The sequence below is a fragment of the Equus caballus genome, chromosome 18 (genome assembly GCF_041296265.1).
Source record: "Equus caballus isolate H_3958 breed thoroughbred chromosome 18, TB-T2T, whole genome shotgun sequence".
Taxonomy (NCBI): Eukaryota; Metazoa; Chordata; class Mammalia; order Perissodactyla; family Equidae; genus Equus; species Equus caballus.
In genome coordinates this window covers 6863745-6882000 of record NC_091701.1, presented here as the reverse complement: position 1 = coordinate 6882000, position 18256 = coordinate 6863745, and the positions used below count along the sequence as shown (strand labels likewise).

At 41.0% G+C, this 18256-nt stretch overlaps 1 protein-coding gene across 2 annotated transcripts in view; it reads left to right on the top strand.

The window, feature by feature from the left end:
* The window catches only part of CNTNAP5 (contactin associated protein family member 5), a 775716-nt gene that overhangs the window by 390863 nt on the left and 366597 nt on the right, over window positions 1-18256 (top strand). For both annotated transcript variants that reach the window (XM_014732391.3, XM_070241766.1), the window contains exon 8: window positions 10542-10806. In XM_014732391.3, the coding sequence (XP_014587877.2) occupies window positions 10542-10806 (265 nt within the window). The remainder of the gene's footprint in view (window positions 1-10541; window positions 10807-18256) is intronic.

The following is an 18256-nucleotide window of genomic DNA, read 5'->3' as shown; positions in this document are numbered from 1 at the left end:
TGGGTTTTATATCCAGCTGCTTCTACCTCTTCTTGGATTAACTGCTATTATTTCTTTCTCTTAATGATCCACCCTAATGCCCTTGATAGCAATTACTGACGCTGAATATTGTTGTAGTGAAAACATTTAAATAAAATAATACTTGGAAATGCTTTAGCTAAAACTTCCATTATAAAAGTTATAACTCTCCATTTTAAATAAATTGGAAATAGAGAAAAAATTATGTAAATAAAAGTCACCATAATTCCACTCAGAAAGAGCCATTATTTAGCAAATTAGTCTATACCTACATATCTATATAGATGTATTTTATCTGATTCATACGTGTAAATTTGTATTCTCTTCACTTCATTTAGTATTATAAGCAATTTTCATGCTTAACATAAGCATTGCAACTAGAGGTGGCAAAATAATATGTCATATAGATACAACATAATTTACTTAACTATTTAATTTTAGGCTCAGGTTTGTATTATTGTAAGTAATAATGCTTAGCGTATAAATCTTGGTCCAATTTCAGATTATTTCCTGAAAACAGATTCTAGAAGTGAAAGTAAAGTATCAAAAAGGATTATTAATATTCTTAAGCTTTCTGATTTACATTTCTAAATAGTTCTACAGAATATTTGGAAACAGAAATTAAAGGGTATTCAGGATAGAGTTACAGCTTTGTCTTTTTCCTTAAAACCAAGAGGTTATTAGTTTAATCATGGGCCTGCTTTTCATTCTCTTCCACCCTCCAACTCCCAAGGACCTCCTCTGGGTTTCTTCTCTAGGTAAAAGGCATCACTGTTTGCAAAAGCCAAAACTCAGGTGAAAGTGTTCATCTTCGATGCACAGGGAATAAGCACCAAATACAGGGCCAGAAACAGAGGCACACAGGCAAGTAGCCTGAATCTATAGCCAAGGAGCTGAAATTAGGAGCCAGTAGGTTTAGGCGGAGGGGGGCATGCAAAAGAAAGGCAATGTCAAGAGATTCTCTGAGGCCAAAGGCAGTATGTGGCTCTCAGTGGGTCCCTGTTTCCTGGTGCCTATAGGTAGCCAGTTTGTGGAAAGCCAGAGGACAAGGTTGTGTCAGGGACCACCAGCTAGCCTGTGCAGGCTCTCAGCCATAAGTGGGGTGTTTCTTCTAATATTTAAGACACTTCTCTCATGGATACCCCTCAAATGAAACCCCAAGGAAGATGATCTCTATCCCTGAAAGTTTCTTTTGGCAGAAACAAAATGTTGACTGTGTAGGCTAAGGCCAAGCATCTTGTGTCCCTTAAATTCCAAAACTGCATCGTGCCCTTCTTCCCGGTGGTTGTCCTCCTCTGCTTTCTCATCCTTTGCCCCAATCCTATTTCCAGCCCCACTCCCTCCTGCTCATCCTCCAAACTTCAAATCATGAAGCTCTGTTACATGCTGTCTCAGCAACATAGACTTCTCCCTCACGGCACTTAATCACAGCTGTGATGATATGCTCTGTCCCTCATCCCAACACAATGCAAGTCCCAGGTGGGCAAGATCTCTGCCTGACTGTCTCCTGGGCTGTGTCCTTGCCACTAGGACTGAGCCTGGCCAACATGAACTGCTTAATCAATATCTGCTGAATAAAAGATTGAAGGAGACTATCTGTCCCCAAACACGAAAAGATCCTTCATTGTTCCCCTGCTCCCTCTGAGTTTGAGAATCAGGAAGATAGTTTAGCTCACAGGCCAGCATTTCTCCTGCATTTACTGATAGCATGCCAGTCAGTCCTGGGAGTTTTCAGACAAATCAAATTAGAAATGGTTGTAGTCATTTGGAAAATCAAGAACTGGCTTTGAAATCTTTCCCCACAAATTAGATTGAATCAAGATCATTTTTTCCCTGGCTTATAAATGCTTGATTGGCTTTGTTTGATGCCTCATGATTGAAACTCAGCCTTGAACTACTGGCTTTATTTTTTACTCAGCAGGGTGTTGTGATGTCTGGATGATGATTAAAAACAAAACAAACACCCACAATAAAAAATGCTTTGTAAATAACAGCTCAGCACAGTAATACAACCCTTGGAAATGGCACATTTAAGAAACTCTGAAACCAGTCAAGGTAAGCAGAACTTCAAGCTGGGTCTGCTGTATTCCTTTGAAGTCTTAAAAATTGGTTTTCTGGTGCAGCAGGACAGCCATACCTGGCATCATCTCTACTCAAGCCCCAAGGAAGGGATCTGCCAAGACTTGGTTGTTACATTTGAGGAGTCCCGGTGGGAGGAGATGAGCCACCGTCCTCCACATCCCTCACTCACCTCTGCAGTCCTTTGCTCCAGCTTCTTCCTTAGTCCCCAGACTGGATTTAGACTAATCTTACCTTTAGTCAAGGTCTATTCCCAGCCTACCCCAATCTATGAGCTTAGGTCCTTTTTCAACTGACAAACAGTGATCTACTCTTTGAATCCTTTTTTTCCTTCCTTTTTTCCTGTGGGGGTAGACAGAGTTGTTCTCAGAAAAGAGACAGCTGAGTGCCATGGGTACCAGAGGTCCTCAGTTCCAGATCCTTCAGATGAATTTCTGATTCATGCCACCCTTCCACCTAATGCCATTCTCCATCACCTCCCCATCCCCCAACAGAGGCACAGTGAGGGGCTGAGCTTGCCCCTTTTGGGAGAGTGAACTATGACTTCACATGCTCCTGCCATGAGCCTGGTAGCTGTCAGGAGGCTCAGGGCCCTGGAACAGTTCCCTGTATCCCTTGGAGAGCCAATCTGACCATCTGCCAAGGACCAAGGTTTTAGCATCCCAATTGCATCAGTTCCATTACACACCCTGATGGCCAATAGTTCCTCAGGCAAGTGCCTGACAGTTGTTTTATCCCTGTCCTGATCTTCCCAGGTGTCTCTAGCCCAGATCAGGGTCTTATTGCTCAGCTGGTGAGCAGTTTTTGGTGGGTGAAGTGAAGTCATAGGAGAAGAGAGTCAGGGAGTGGTGGCAAATGGACTAATTGAAAATGAGTTAGAGGCCACTGACCTTGCATGCTCCTTATGTGCCTTTTATTTATAACTTATTTATTTTCAGATTGTCATTTAAAGAAGAGCAGAAGATAACTTTCTGGTGCCTTCCACAAAATAGCTAAATGTCTTGAATCACTATCACAGGCAGTAATAGATGTCTTTGGATAGTGAAATGAATCCAGAGGAATGCACTTGCCAAACCAAGATAACTACAAAAAGATGGTGGCTATCATCACTGCCCAAAGTTTGACTGGGGGAATAGGGATACCTATGAACAATTCATCAAGGATGGCCCCTTTTAACCTTATCCTATGGTCTATGCAGCCAACACAAGGTCTTCAAGTAAGTAACAATCTCAAAAGAGGGTAGATTCCTTACCAGAGAGATAAGGCAAAGACAACACCTAAGTAGAAATTCAGGCACAATTAGCTTTTGTTCCTAAGATCTAAAGTTTATCACAGGCATCTATGACCTCAACTAAAATAAGCAAAGGATTATGTTCAATCACAAAGCTGCGAAATCGGCGCAAATTAAGCCGTTGGTTAATGTCTTTCTTCTCAATTCCGCTAGCTCCTTATTCTAGCCTAGTAAATTATAACATTTTTGCCTTGCACTATCTGAGGCCTTGCTAAAATACCCAGTGGCCAATGAAGATAGTGGTGATGGTTTCCATGTTTAGGAATGTTTGACAAACGCAGAGACCATTAGCTCATTGTTCAATACATTTCAGTGTATTCCTTCTACCGTATACTCACATTTAGACCATGATGGTGTTTTCTCCATTATGTCTATAAGCAGAATAGCATCCTCTGAAGTTGGCCCCTCTGTATGACAAGCCCTGTTTGTGACAATTCATCTGATTCATTCTGTAGTCACATGGCAAAGACTTAAATGGTACCTAACTCTCTGTTGGATACTCCTCACCCATAAGTAATCAGGAGACCATGGTAATTATGCTATAAGATCCCCTTTTTGATGAGCCCCTTCACCATGGAGGAAAGTTTTAAGCTGGATGGATTTTATTGGCTTTCCATCAGCATTTGACAAACTTCTGATTTGGTGGCAGAATGATTTGGATATGTTTGAAAAGAGGCTGCTGTCAGAACCTGTATTCTCTCTCTTTGTTTTCTTCTAATTTTCATTGCTCAGACCTTGGACCAGCACCCAGCTAAGCAACTTACATATAATTTCTCGCATTTTGTTATCTCCAAGAAAGTTTTAACCACTATAATTTCTGGTACAGTTCAGCATCACCCTAGCATTCTCTTTATAAAGTGTTTTAGGAACAGAGGGCAGAAGGAGGGATAGTCAGCTGATTGGTTTTTATACCCTGGTAAGCATGTTTTAATTGGGCTTATTTTTAAAAATATGGAACAGTATCATCTTCAGCTTACTTACTTTTTAAAAAAATATTTTATCATCATCTATGGAGACTTTTGCTCTCTTCCCTGCAGTTAGAAAGGAATTGATAAGGAAAAGCCCTAGGTTTACTTCCTTATGCCTTGAATCATTATAAAGAAAAGTCTTTCAAAATGTAAATACTTGGTTGTACTTCTCATGCAAACAATAGAAATCATTCAGATGGTGCCTATCCCATCCAAAGAGAAGATAGATGAAAGGATAGGACTGTTCCATCTCAGATACCAAAAGAATGTGGGAACTGGTGGCAACCTTAGAAACATGGCAGCCTCAGGTTACAAAACAAGAAACTAAGGCTACAGAAGTGACTTGACTTAAGTGACCCAAAAAAGTGGCAGACCTGGGAAAACAGAAAAACAAGTAGTTAGAAACAAGGCTAGACATTGCCCATATTCTTGTTTGATCCTAGATCAACTTACTACCATTATTTTCTTAACTATAGTAGCAAAAAGTTAAGGATCAGAGAGAATATATGGTTTTGCCAGTAAATATTCATGATAAGAATCCAGTTCTACATAATTCAACAGTTTCCCTTTCTTCTCAGATTCAAAGCAACATGCTCTATATTCAATTACAAATGTATTATTATGTCAAGCCTATACCAGAAGAGTAGCTAATTATCACAAGGCAGTATAAGAATATGACAAATGTGTGGACATATGAATAAACAGTATAGTAACACAAACCATTAAAAGCCAGTTGAGGAGGCAGCCACCTTGGGCTGGAGGGGTCAGGAAAGGCCTCAGGCATGGACTCAACTTGGAGGGAGGGAGTATGAGGGTAGATGCAGAAGCCTGAAGACATCACTCCTGGTTTAGGGACAAATGTGGGAAGTGTGTTTAGGGGACAGTTTACCCTAATAACCATGCAAATTGGTCAGATTAGTGAGCTTAAGGACTTCTCTCTGCTGTCAATGTGTCTTCACACTCTAGTGAGAGTGGATGACAGCCAAGGCAAGAGGCAATCTATCAGCAGTTAAGGGCCATCTCTGCTCTTTCCTGTGTGAAACTCCTTGAATAAGCTGAGGAGAGTAGAAGCTATGCCTGATCTTTCTGCCCCTTCACCCTGCACAACATCTCTGATCAATTTTGCCGCAAAATATGTTTACTTTTCTCCATCTCCTTTGCCATTCTAGATAGAGCCCTCCACAAGCCCTTAACTGTTGTTATCTATATTGCTACAATAGCTGCCTGAAGCGTGACCCGTGGCTACTCTTTTTGGGACAAAATACACTCTCTGCTCCCTAACTACACCCCCAGAGGGTTGCATCTGAAGCACAATATGGCAGTATATACTAGTCTCTACATCTTCGCTCTTTTCAATTCTCTTTTTCCTATGGGATGAAGTTCTAGAACCTTGACATGGTCTGAAGTCTTGCATGCTTGCATCCCTTTCTGCCTTTCCCACTTCATCTTGCCTGCTATTGTGCGGGCTTCTCAACTGCAGTCAGCTGACCCTCTGCCAAGTTCTTGAATACGCAGCTTATCTTCCGGCTTCTGGCCTTAGCAAATGCTTTTCCTCTCTTGCCCAGATAACACTTCTCACTCTCCAATTAGCTACTCCTGCTCTTCTATAAAATCTCAGTTCCAATGTTACCTCCCTAAGGAAGCCTTTGTAACCCTCCAGATTAGGACAGACTTCCTTTGTGTATGACCTCATGTACTGCTCTTTCATAGCAGTTGATGAAATAGGAGTTTTTCTCTGCCTTCTGAAGGACAGGCCTCCTTGGGGAGGATGAATCAATGAAAAGGGTTTGTTTCCTCTCCTGAAACAAATTTTGCTCTTGTGTTTCAAGGTCCTAACCATCCTTAGGTGGACATCAAACTTCATGAGTCAAATAGGGGACAGTATAAGCTCTTGTAGTTTATAGTAGAAAACAAAGTGTTTTTCCATAGTTACGGGATGTCTCTCTAAGATGGTCTGTGAATAGATCTTTAGAGATTCAAAGTTTGGTCCTTTGAATCAAACTCTTCTCTGAGAAAAGTGGGATGAGAATTTCTGTGTTTTGAGACTGCAGAGAAAGGCCATGGTGGATCCCAGAGAAGGAAAGTGAACATTGTTTGGGGGTCTCCAAAGGGACAAATAGGTTCTCTATTTTTAGATCAGCACTTCTGAATACCTCATCTTTTGGAGAAGGAAGGGCATGTATGAGCGTGACGTCACAGGGCACTAAGAACTACCATTTGGGGACAAAGGGAGGTCTCGGCTAGGGGTACTAGCAATTGTTGTCTTGAGGAGGCCTCATCAAAACCTTGACCAGCAGCATCAGTCAGACCACAAAGGGTCACATCAGATATCAAGGTTTTGGTCTCTTCACTGTAGAGTGATCTTCTTTTTGGACAGTGAAAGACGTTGAAGGTTTTGTAAGATATAGAGGGGGAAAAAGGGACCCATGGCAGTGATATTGACTTTTTTCATTCTCATCCATCATCCATGATTTACCTGGGAGATTTGATCACAGGGCACCCCTGGGTCATGGCACACTTTGTACCAACTGCAGTCAAAATGAACATTTAATGACTGTAGAATGCAAAGGATCAGGATCACATTTATGTATATAACTCATAAACCTCTATTCTTAGCACTTTGTTTTACAATGCTTGAGAAATCTTGAATGGATGTTGAAGTTTCTAATGAAATAAATGTACAGTGGAGAATAGAGAGAGTCTGAGGAATGGAGCTCCCTTCTTGTGGGGGATGGGATGAAAGTTGAATTAATAGATCAAGAAGATATATAGGGTAGAATATAGTCTGTCAACTTTTTGCCACTACATTTTGACACTATTCTAAAGTAAATTGTCGTCTTGCATGCTGTTTCTACATCATTGGTGGGGACTCCCTCAAATTCTGTCTTGAGAAGGATGCTGAAGTCACAAATGGCATTATTGGAAAAGATTAAATAGTCCATGTTGATTTCAAAAGTAGTGCTTTTTCATTTAGCTAATTTTTTCTTCTTTCTCCCTACTTTAGCGCATGGGGGTGAGTATTAATGTTCCTCAATACTGTGGCCTTTCTGTGGGCAGCAAGTACAGCTGAGATGGGAGCATAAGCAGAGTGGCAAAGCAGCAGCTGCATGTTGGGGAGCTGAGGTGGAAACACTTGCATTCCCCAGGAGAGGTGTGTCAGGTTTGGTGTAGAAGGCATTTCCCACCTGCTCCCATCTCTTCTGTCCTACTTGCCCTTGGACTAAACATTGGAGAACATAGAAGAGGTGTGCTCCAAAAATGGAGACATTTTGGGCAGCTCAGACAGCTGTCTGGGTGCAAGGACAACAGAGGACAGTGTGAAGGGAATGTGGGTTAGGGAGTGGAGGAACATGGCCTTCAATGAACAAGGAAAACCATCCAAAGAGAGAGTACATACCTCCATGTATTTCAGAGTTTTTCTGCTCTCTGCTGAGCAGTGTTGGCCTTACCTTAACCAGTGAGAATGCCTGAAGTATTTATTTGAAGTTCTTCTCACTTCAGGAAGGGAGCTCCCAGACTCTTGTCAGATGTGAGTGAACTGATCAAATAAGGGGAGAAGCTCAGCTCCCCTAGACCCCCACTGTGCCGAGGCCCACCTTCCATGACCTGTTCATCCAGAGAACACTCAGAAAATGGCTTGGATTGAGCTAAACATTGGATTTTAAATCAATAGGGGGAAGGGGCATTTTTATAACCTTGTACACTTCTGCCTTCCATCTCCCAACCATTCTCCCTTCTACACAGCCTCCAACTTTGGGACAGCTTTGCTCTGGCAAATCTGTTACCAGAGGAGGTGATACTGAACTCAGGAAATGAAAAAGGGAAGAAAAGTTACTGCTGTCTCCCAACTTTGTGTAGGAGCATTCGTGATTTTGCTTCTTCCAGAAGACAGCCTTGTCTCAACTAATTTGCCATCAGTGAGAATATTTTCATTCTTGAAAGGAAACCCATCAGAAATCAAAAAATGCAAGTTAAAGCAACAGTAGGATATCATGAGCAAGTTGGTGGTTTTTTTTAATTGGTGGTACTCAGTGCAGAGGAGGAAGGTATCAGAAATGGTGGCTAAAAGTAAAAAGTCTTCCATGTCAGACTAACATAGGTTTGCCTCCCATTGTCACTGCTAAGGAGGCACATGGCTTTTGTTAAACAGCTTACTGCCCTAAACCTAGTCTGTGCATTCTTTAAATAGATGCAGTGTTATTGTGCAGAACGCATGAGATATGTGTATAAATGCTTAGCCTACTGCCAGGCAGCACGGAGCATTGTAAACTGTAGGCAATTTTTTGATGTGTATCAAGGGCCTTGCCCTTTGACACATTAATTAACTTCTTGGGATCCAGCCTAAAGAGAAGAAAATGTCTAAACAACTAGAACAAATGACTAATGCAAGAATATGCTTACGGCAGGGTGCTTTACGGGTGAATCATCAGCAATGTACTATTGGTAGAAGTTTGTTTGGGGACTGCTACTTGTTTTCAGAAATACAAGATTATCAGAAACAGACATGGTTGAGACCTAGGGATGTTTTTTGGGACTATGAAGTTTCAGGAGCTGAGTGATTAACCTGTCTAGGACTGAAAGTAGTGCTAGGTATCTGACCCACTACCTGGCCACCCCAGTGGGAAGTTGGATTCTTGCAGTAGATCAAGCCAGGTTGTTGCCCTTTCAGAAATCCCTGTCTTTTTTGTATAAGTGGTGCTGGCTGTAGGAGTGACTCTAAAAGCTGAGCCACAACATCATGCAAAGGCAGCCATTCAGTGGCCTTGAAAGGAAAAACTTAGAGGGAACCTGATGTATCTATGACTATTTAGATGAGGATGTGGTTAGTTTGGAGTCCAGAGAGACAAATGGTAGGGATAGAAAATAGGATGTGGTTGGTTATGGATAAAAATTCCAAGTGGTTTCAATAATATAACACCTATTCACAATTTCTAAGGTGTTTCAGGCTTTTTCTTTATTCATCTAGAAGTGGCTCTAGCATATGGCTCAGTTGGGCACATATACACATTTCTTTCTTTCCCCGTTAACCTCCTGATGTAGAGCCTTACTCTAGCCATTCTGCAAGAAACTTGGACCAGTTTTTCCGTGACTTACGCAAAGAATAATTTTCTTCTTCTTTCTGGTTCTAATCTATGCACACTTAACATTCCTCACATGTAATTCTCTCATCCACCCCCCATGTTACTGAAAATAGTGTTAATAAACTAAAAATCTGGGGGCCAGCCCCATGTTCCTGTGGTTGAGTTTGATGCATTATGTTTCAGGGGCTTGGGTTCCTGGTTTCGGATCCTGGGCGTGGACCTACACCACTCATCAGCCATGCTGTGGCAGTGACCCACATACAAAATAGAGGAAGATTGGCACAGATGTGAGCGCAGGGCTAATCGTCTTCAAGCAAAAAAGAAAAAACAAAGAAAAATCTGGCCAATGTCACTTTATTGCTTCTAAGTTTGAATGCTAACTTCAGCAAGCATGAAAGGGCTTTTAAACTCTGCCTCACTCATCTTTCTAGCCTCATCTCCTTCATGGTCCCTGGACCTCTCTGCCCCACTTGATGTTCAGAAATGACAAGATCCCTGTAATTCCCCAAGGATGCCATTGTGCTAATTTCTCTGAGCCTTTGCATGCGTAGTGACTTTTGCTGAAAAGGCTAGCCAGGGCACGATCACTCCTCTCCTTCCCTACCTCTTTCCAGGAAAGCATCACCCACCTTGTGAAACCTTTGCTTGTTTAGCTATTTCTTCTGCGAGGCTTGCATGGAAGCTGGTGTCTCTCTCTTTTAGCACATTTCACATTGTAACAAAGTTTTTTTGTGTGTATCACTTTAAAAGTTATTTCAGTGCATGGCATATAGTTGACTTGCAGGACATATTCATTCAATGAATGAATGTAATTATTTTTATATCTTTGGTTCCCTAGAAAATGTTGATGCTTCCCAGCATCCCTCCCTCCCCAGGGTCTTTGATGGTTCTCTTTGCAGATAACGCTATGATCCTTAAAACAGGAACCAGAAACAATCGTGCGGTATATCTGAACAAAGCTGACATATTTTTCCCTTTAAGATCTTGCAGCTGAATGTGGAATGATCTTGAAATTAAGGTCAGCTCCAGGTGGTTGTTTATATCAGCTGTCAGATTGCAGAATAAAAAATGGCTTTTATATGTTTGATTTTTATTGTTTTCCAGGGCAATGTCACTTTTTCCTGCTCCGAACCACAAATTGTTCCCATCACATTTGTCAACTCCAGCAGCAGTTATTTGCTGCTGCCCGGCACCCCTCAAATTGATGGGGTCTCAGTGAGTTTCCAGTTTCGAACATGGAACAAGGATGGTCTGCTTCTGTCCACAGAGCTGTCTGAGGGCTCGGGGACCCTGCTGCTAAGCCTCGAGGGAGGAACCCTGAGACTCGTGATTCAGAAAGTGACAGAACGTGCGGCTGAAATCCTCACAGGTACTGTCTGCCGACACCTTCTAGGTCGGGTTCTTGTTCAGCCAAGTCAACAGATGTTTGAGCTTCTGCCCAAAACATAGAGAATCCAGCTCCCAGGGATGCGGAATGACCCAGTATTCAAAAATTTACTCCAAGTCTGAAAAGGCAACATTACTTTTTATTATTAGAAAAAACACTAAATTCAAATCTAACTCTGTAACCTTTGGAAAGTTCCTTAATTTCTTTGTCCCTCAGCAGTCTCATCTGAGAAGTGAGAACAACAACTCCTATTCAACACTATTTGGCATAATATAGTCCACTTACAGCCCACGTTGCTGGGTTCTTTCCAGAGAAGACATATGGTATACGGAATCTTCACATGCTTATTCATGGAAAGTAGGATTTTCCACTTTATAGATGAGGAAATGAAGAGTCATGGAGGCTAAGTATCTTCCAAAATCACATGGTGATACCTGATGGAATTATGATTTCATTCTGAATTTATCTGATGCCAAAGCCTATAGTTTCCCTGAATACCACACCACCATGGCACTTTTTAGAGCCCCCAAATTCTATTTCAAGTATAAATATTAGTCAGTTTAAAAAAAAATTCTTTAAATATATTTATTTATTTATTCATTTATTTTGAGGAAACTCAGCCCTGAGCTAACATCTGCCAATCCTCTTCTTTTTGCTGAGGAAGACTGGCCCTGAGCTAACATCCATGCCCATCTTCCTCTACTTTATATGTGGGACGCCTGCCACAGCATGGCTTGATGAGCAGTGCCATGGTCTGCACCTGGGATCCAAACTGGCGAACCCGGGGCCACCAAAGTAGAACGTGTGCACTTAACCACTGTGCCACCGGACCGGTCCCTAAATATATATTTAAGATATTAAGTAAATACTAGTACATATGACATCTGGGTATGGCAAAACTTTTATAAATGGTCTTCAAATAGCTGAAGTTTGGAAAGAACGCACTTTTGTAGCAATATAGTATAGATTCTAAAATACAGCAATACGGAACAGATCTGTGAACAAGTTATATCTTTCAATATTCTGGTTCTTCCATCTGCTGTTTCTTCAACATAGAACAGTGGAAATTTCTCCCTCCTTCTCCATTTATCTTACTAATGTCCCCTGTCCTTCCAGAAGCAGTGTGCTCACTTAGTTGACAAGTACATATTAAGGTCAAATCATGTGCCAGGCACTGGACAGGGGGCTGAGGCCTGCTTCAGGTGAACCAGTCCTTTGAGAAGCCTCCCTGGCTCTGCAGCCTGAGTGAGACCCCTTCTCTGTGCTCACGGGGCCAATATCCATCGCGGATGACACAACATTTTTCTTTAATTTAAATGTCATTTTCCCCCTACTATACTATGAGTTTTCTTATCCAAATAAATTAGAGAAAATTGAGTTAAATAGGAAAAGATATAACTTAAGGTCAGACTTTAGGAGAGCCGCAAACGCAATAAGTGAAGAAAAAGGCCTGTGGACTCTCTGGAGCAGCAGGAGGGCCCGGGGCTGGGAGTCAGATAGATGGATTCAAAGGAACCTCTTCTCCTTACTGTTAGTGGAGTGGTTCTGGACAAACTTCTTAACTTTGTCTCACATGGAAATGAGAGTGTGTTAGTTATCTATAGCTGCATAACAAATTATACTAAAATTTGGCAGCTGAAAACAACATGTCTTATGTGTCAGTTTCTGTGGGTCAGGGATCCAGGGGCTCCTTGGCTGGGTGATTCTGGCTCAAGGTCTCTCCTGAGGCTGCAATCAAGTTGTTGGCAGGGGCTATAGTCATCTCAAGGTTCAACTGGGGGTAGGTCTGCTTCCAACCTGACGCATGACACTATTGGCAGGTCTCCAAAAATCCTCTTCCAAGCTTATCCCCATGGCCTCTGCAGAAGGCGGCCTCACGAAATGACAGCACCCTTACCCTAGAGGCAGTGAGCCAAGAGAGAGTGAGGAAGAACAGCCAAGACAAAAGCCACAGTCCTTTTATAACGTAATACCAAAAGTGGCATCCCATCACTTTTGCCATATTCTGTTCATTAGAAACAAGAAAATGAGCTTAGCCCTTGCTCAAGCCAAGGGGATTATACAGGGCTGCAGATATAAGGAGACACGGATCATTGGGCACTGTCTTAGAGTCTACTTATAACATGAGATGAAAAGAAATTCTTAAAAAATTCTAAAAAGTTCTTAAATCCTTAACATCACAAAACTATGATGACAATTAAATGAGATAGTGTATCTAAAATCTTTAGCACAGTGTTGAGAAGCTATTTAGCAAATTTCCTTTCCTTTCATCCTGACTCAAGATGCATAGCTAGAAGGGGCCTTGCTCTGTAGAGTCATAAAAGTGAATTTGTGCAATCACAGGACTTTTAGAAAATGTATGAGATTTCCAGTATTGGAGGTGAGTTAATCACTTAGAAACATAATATTTTTTATGTTCAGAGTTGTGAAAGTTAAACCTCAATTCTCCTTATTTGAAGGAGAAAAATGTGTGCTGGCACTGGGCTGTTTTTCGCTAATGGTGAGATGTTTGGGCAGCGATACTTGTAGGCCTCAGGTCAAAAATGCAGTTTTAATATAGTACAGGCCCTGGTGGCACTTTGCTCTGAAGCATCCAGGTGCTGCCTGTATTATTAAGCACATGTCAGTCCATTAAAATGCATTTATGACTGAGAGAGGCTGGTAAAAGCTGCCATGTTACCCAGCTACAGAAGGAGAAAAAATTATCAGTTGTTTCAGATCTGTCTCTCAAAAAGTGAAACAAGTAAAATGAAGTTCTAAAAATGTGCTGACTGAGTTCCTGAAGTCTGCCTCAGAAAACTCTTGCTTGATTCTTTCCCCAAGATGAATTTCCTGAATTTTGGAAAGTGTGACTTCTTCCATTTTTCTTTGACTGGATCAAAGCTCTGTATCTTCTGGCATTTTTCTACCTGGGGGAAAAAAAAGACAGGAAAATAAACAAAAAGGAAATAAACAAAAACAGTTTTCTCCTCCTTTACATTTCTGAGGAAGCTTGTTTTCAAAGTACTTGAGATCATATTGGCTCTATAAGAAATGAAAATGTCATATGAGAAACTTGAAAGTAACGACCCTTGTCCCAATAATTTTCAGGGCCAGTGGGGCTACCCTTGTTACATGGTACATCACAGAAAACAGAAAATAGCACCACATTTTATTAATGGGATGGTGAATCCAGATATTTAAAGATTTGAGACTAGTTTATGTGTTCTCATGTCCTAGATCTGAAAGAGAAGCTAACTCTGTGGAAAGGGAGGCACATAGACGCCTAGCACATTCACTCCAGTTTTCGGAGATTCGTATAGTGTGCATAGCTTTTGGGGGGTGTTATTTTGAGCTTTTGGCATTGCGATCAGGGAGAGAACTGAAAACTAAATACATCCTCAAAATAGAAGGCATCTGAATTCACTCATTATAGGATGAATCTTCAGGAAGATGAAGGACAACAGTGTAATCCCTTCCTTGTTTTTTTCTTTATTTTCTATTTTTTCCAACTCCGTTCTTGAAAGCCTTATACATGTGGATATGAGGAAAAGTTGAGGGCATCATTTCACTGTAAGTGACGTTAGAGAAGAATCAACATCATTTCATGTCTTTTTCAGGTCAGGCCTTGTGCTAGGACCTTGTTGTAAAATGCTGCTGGAAAAAACTCATGAAACTTGTGAAATGGTTATTATTATAGCAACTGCATAAGAGGAAAGTGAGAATCAGAAATTAAGTTAAAGTGACCAAGATGGTCAACCACCTCAGGCCTTTCCTTGAGATTCCCAAGTTCACGCTCTTCACACTGGATATTGCTGCCACCCACATTCATTGTTTTATACTGTCAGTTGTTTAAATAATTCAAATGTAAAGAATCTCTGCTTTCGACGCAAGATCTGCAGACAGATGTACAAGAGGCTATTAAGGAAAATAGGCTATTTGGGATCTAAAGTTGGGTCTTTTCTAAACGTTTTGCTTGGTGGCCCTATTACTGACAGATTCTTGAGTGAGGTGGGATTGACATAGGTGGTGAGTCACTGTCCATATAGACTTCTGGTCCACTTTAGCTAAGATTGCCTATATATTATAAAGTAAAACACGCATAGCTATAGGTCAACACACACACACCAACATTCACTGAATATATGTGACATACTCTTTCCAGACCTTGTTTAATGCTCTGTGCCGATTATCATCTAAGCACTAAAGGTACTAAGTGACGTGAGGTACTAGCAAGACTCTATCTGCTTTCAAAGACTTTGCCATGCGTTGTACAGGTTTCCCATTCTAATCACCCCTGTGCCCCAGACCCCAGCTGGGAATCTAGAGGCTGAACGGGAACAGAGAGAACACCTTCAAGGGGTCCTGCTGCACAGTGAGCCTTGACATTTCCTCTTCAGGAATCAGAGCAGTCATTTAGGAAATCCTAATCTCAAATAAATGAACAGACATCTAGATTGTCTACCTTATGTATCTCAAGCTCTCAATTCTCCCCCACTTCTCATGAGATCCCATGTGTCATAGGGACCACTCTATCTCTCAAGGCCACACTTGTTTGTTGAGCAATGGAAACCATGTTCTATTTTTTAATGAAGAAAATGGCTGTCGTCTTAAAGACTCTTACAGAGAAGCTTGGAGTGGAGACTGGTATTGTCCAAACCGATCTGAATTATTACTAAGAATACAGGAAATTGCATAAACGTAAAGGAGACCATCTGGTTTGTTTCTCTGGAGAATTAGGGCAGAGTGTTCTGGATTTTATGTGAAACATTAAATAAACTGAAGAAAAAGCTGGCACCACTATAATTATTTTGAAAGTGAGCTGACATTTCAATGTTATTTTTATTTTTTTGATGGGAGAATGCTAGGAATAAGAATAAGAAGAAAGAAGTCTGGGGGCTTCTGTCACTAAAATTTGAAGTCTTTTTTCCTACTGTACCGCTTCTCAAAATGTCAACTCCCACTCAGGAACGAGTCTGGGCAATGAGCCTAAACTCAGGCTATAGTGTTCAGGGCTCCAGTCTAGACGTGTTCTGCATAGATGCAGGATGTGGGTATGTCTTATTCTACTAGATCTCATTGTCCTCTTTTGCTTAAGGAAAGACTTGGTCTAGAATTACTGAAGTCCCTTCTAGCCCTTTACATGAGTACTTGAAGGAAAATAGCAGGTCAAATCTCTCCCCTATTATGTTCAAGGAAATTGTCAACCTCATAGTCTTCTTTAGAAAATGGGGTAAGTGGCCTTGATTGGGTGTATGCAAAGCCAAGAGCCCTGCCAGAAGTTATGTATCTCAAATCCCAAAATTGTGGTGCATTTTGTGGAGTAAAAGAGGTGAACTTGGCCTCTTTCATACAATAATTTTTGTGAATGGAATGCTTGTATGTCCCAGCAAGGTCATGGATATGACTCTCAGTGACCTGTATAGAGATAGGAGCTAAAGACCCATGTCTGAGAAGTTGTTTTTTTGGTAACTGTCTTTAAATCATGCCAGAATACTTTGTGTGATATGTGTGTGTGTGTTGCTAAGGGGGTTATCAGAATATTTAGGGTCTTCAAACCACATTAATAAAGGAACAGTTGTAGGTACTGAAGCTATTTCATGTGGAGAGAAAACAAGACAGAGACATGATAAGGGTCTTCAGATGCCCGAGAGGCTGTCTCACAGATGAGGGTTTTTGTGTGTTTATGTCACTGCAGAAAGTAGAACAAGCACCAGTAAGGTCAAAGGGCAGAGAGACTACTTTTGGTTTTTCACTAAAGAATATCCAGAGCTTTTCAGCTGCACAGGATACTGCTTTGATATCACTAGAGGCATCAAATTCTGTGGCATTTTCCGGATTAAGGAATGAACTTCAGCAAGAGTAAATGGAATCCAGAAGATAGAGGAGGAAGTCTTCAAATTGAGAGATCTCAACCTGGAATCTGGGCACAGCTAAATGATTATAAGCTGGAAAGACAGAAGGTGAAAGCCAATGACCAGGCACAAAATGGTATTCCTGGGCAAAAGGAAACATGACTAGCAAAGATCTAGAAATTAACAAGATGCCATGGAAAAGTTTTCAATGGAGGCAAATGGCTTGTTAAAGAGCCGATCTTAGCTCATCTCATTGAATTCCTAGGTGCCAGTGATAGTGTTCATCATATTTGCTCTACCACCTTATAATTTTTTAGTATTTGTATAGCTCCTTCAAAAGTAAAAGTTAGAGAAGAATGTTTATTCACCAATTAAGCAATTCATTCTAATCAGTCATTAATTTTCTATACTTAGTAGACTTCTGTGACTAACTTGTTCTTTCTCTAGCCAAAGATACAATGAAATCCTAGCAACATAAACTTTGATCAGCAGCCATAATGGATGTTTAACTGACGATTATTTAACATTGACTATGTTTAAATTAAACGTCATCCTAGAGCTGTGGTAAACACCCTCCTACTTATCTTTTAGAATTTACTTCAACTTATATTTTCTCGAAAAACCTTCCCAAAGTAGGCCAGATGCCCCTTATCCAGTCTTCTAGTTCTTCTCCTTTGTAGCGTTGGCCCTAAGGATGTGTATATATGTATGTATGTATTAGTTTGCTAGGACTGCCATCACAAAATACCACAGATTAGGTGACTTAAGAGAAATTTGCTTTCTGGTAGTTCTTGAGGCTAGAAGTTCAAGATCAAGATGCCAGCAAGGTTGATTTCTTCTGAGGGCCTTTCTCTTGGTTTACAGATGCCCACTTTCTCCCTATGTCTTCATATGGTCTTCCCTCTGTGTCCATCTGTGTCCTAATAACCTCCTCTGGTAAGGACGCCAGTCATATTGGATATGGGCCCACTCATTGACCTCATTTTACCTTAATTACTTATTTAAAGGCCCTATCTCCAAATACAGATACTTTCTCAGGTACTGGGCATTAGGACTTCAGCATATGAATTTTGAGGGGAGCAAAATTCAGCCTATGACAATGTATAGTAATCACATGTCTATATAATTGTTTGTTCAATGCTTTTCTCATCACTAGAATGTAAGAGTCCATGGGAATAAGAACACTGTCTGCCTTGCTCATCACTATTTGCCCAAGACCTAGTATAATACCTTGTTTATAACAGGTCCTCATAGCTGTTTGCTGCATGTATGAGCAACTGTCTGATTGAATGAACTAGTAGAATTGATGTCCAAAACATTTCTGAAGGATATAGTTTTAACAGTGAAAGAAGAGTTATATTTATTTTTAACATTCATCCAACAATTATATGTTGCAGAATGTGTCAAACCCAGGAATAAGTTATACTTAGGGGAAGTACTAATTAGATAAAGGCTCCCGGAGGTGGGGAGATGGCTGGAAGAGCTGCATCATGCAGGATAAAAGTGTGCACCCTGATTAATACTTGTGGCAAGATGGTTTTAGGCTACAGCCCTGCAATTAACAGACCCACTCCCCCAATATTGCCCTTTTTCATACA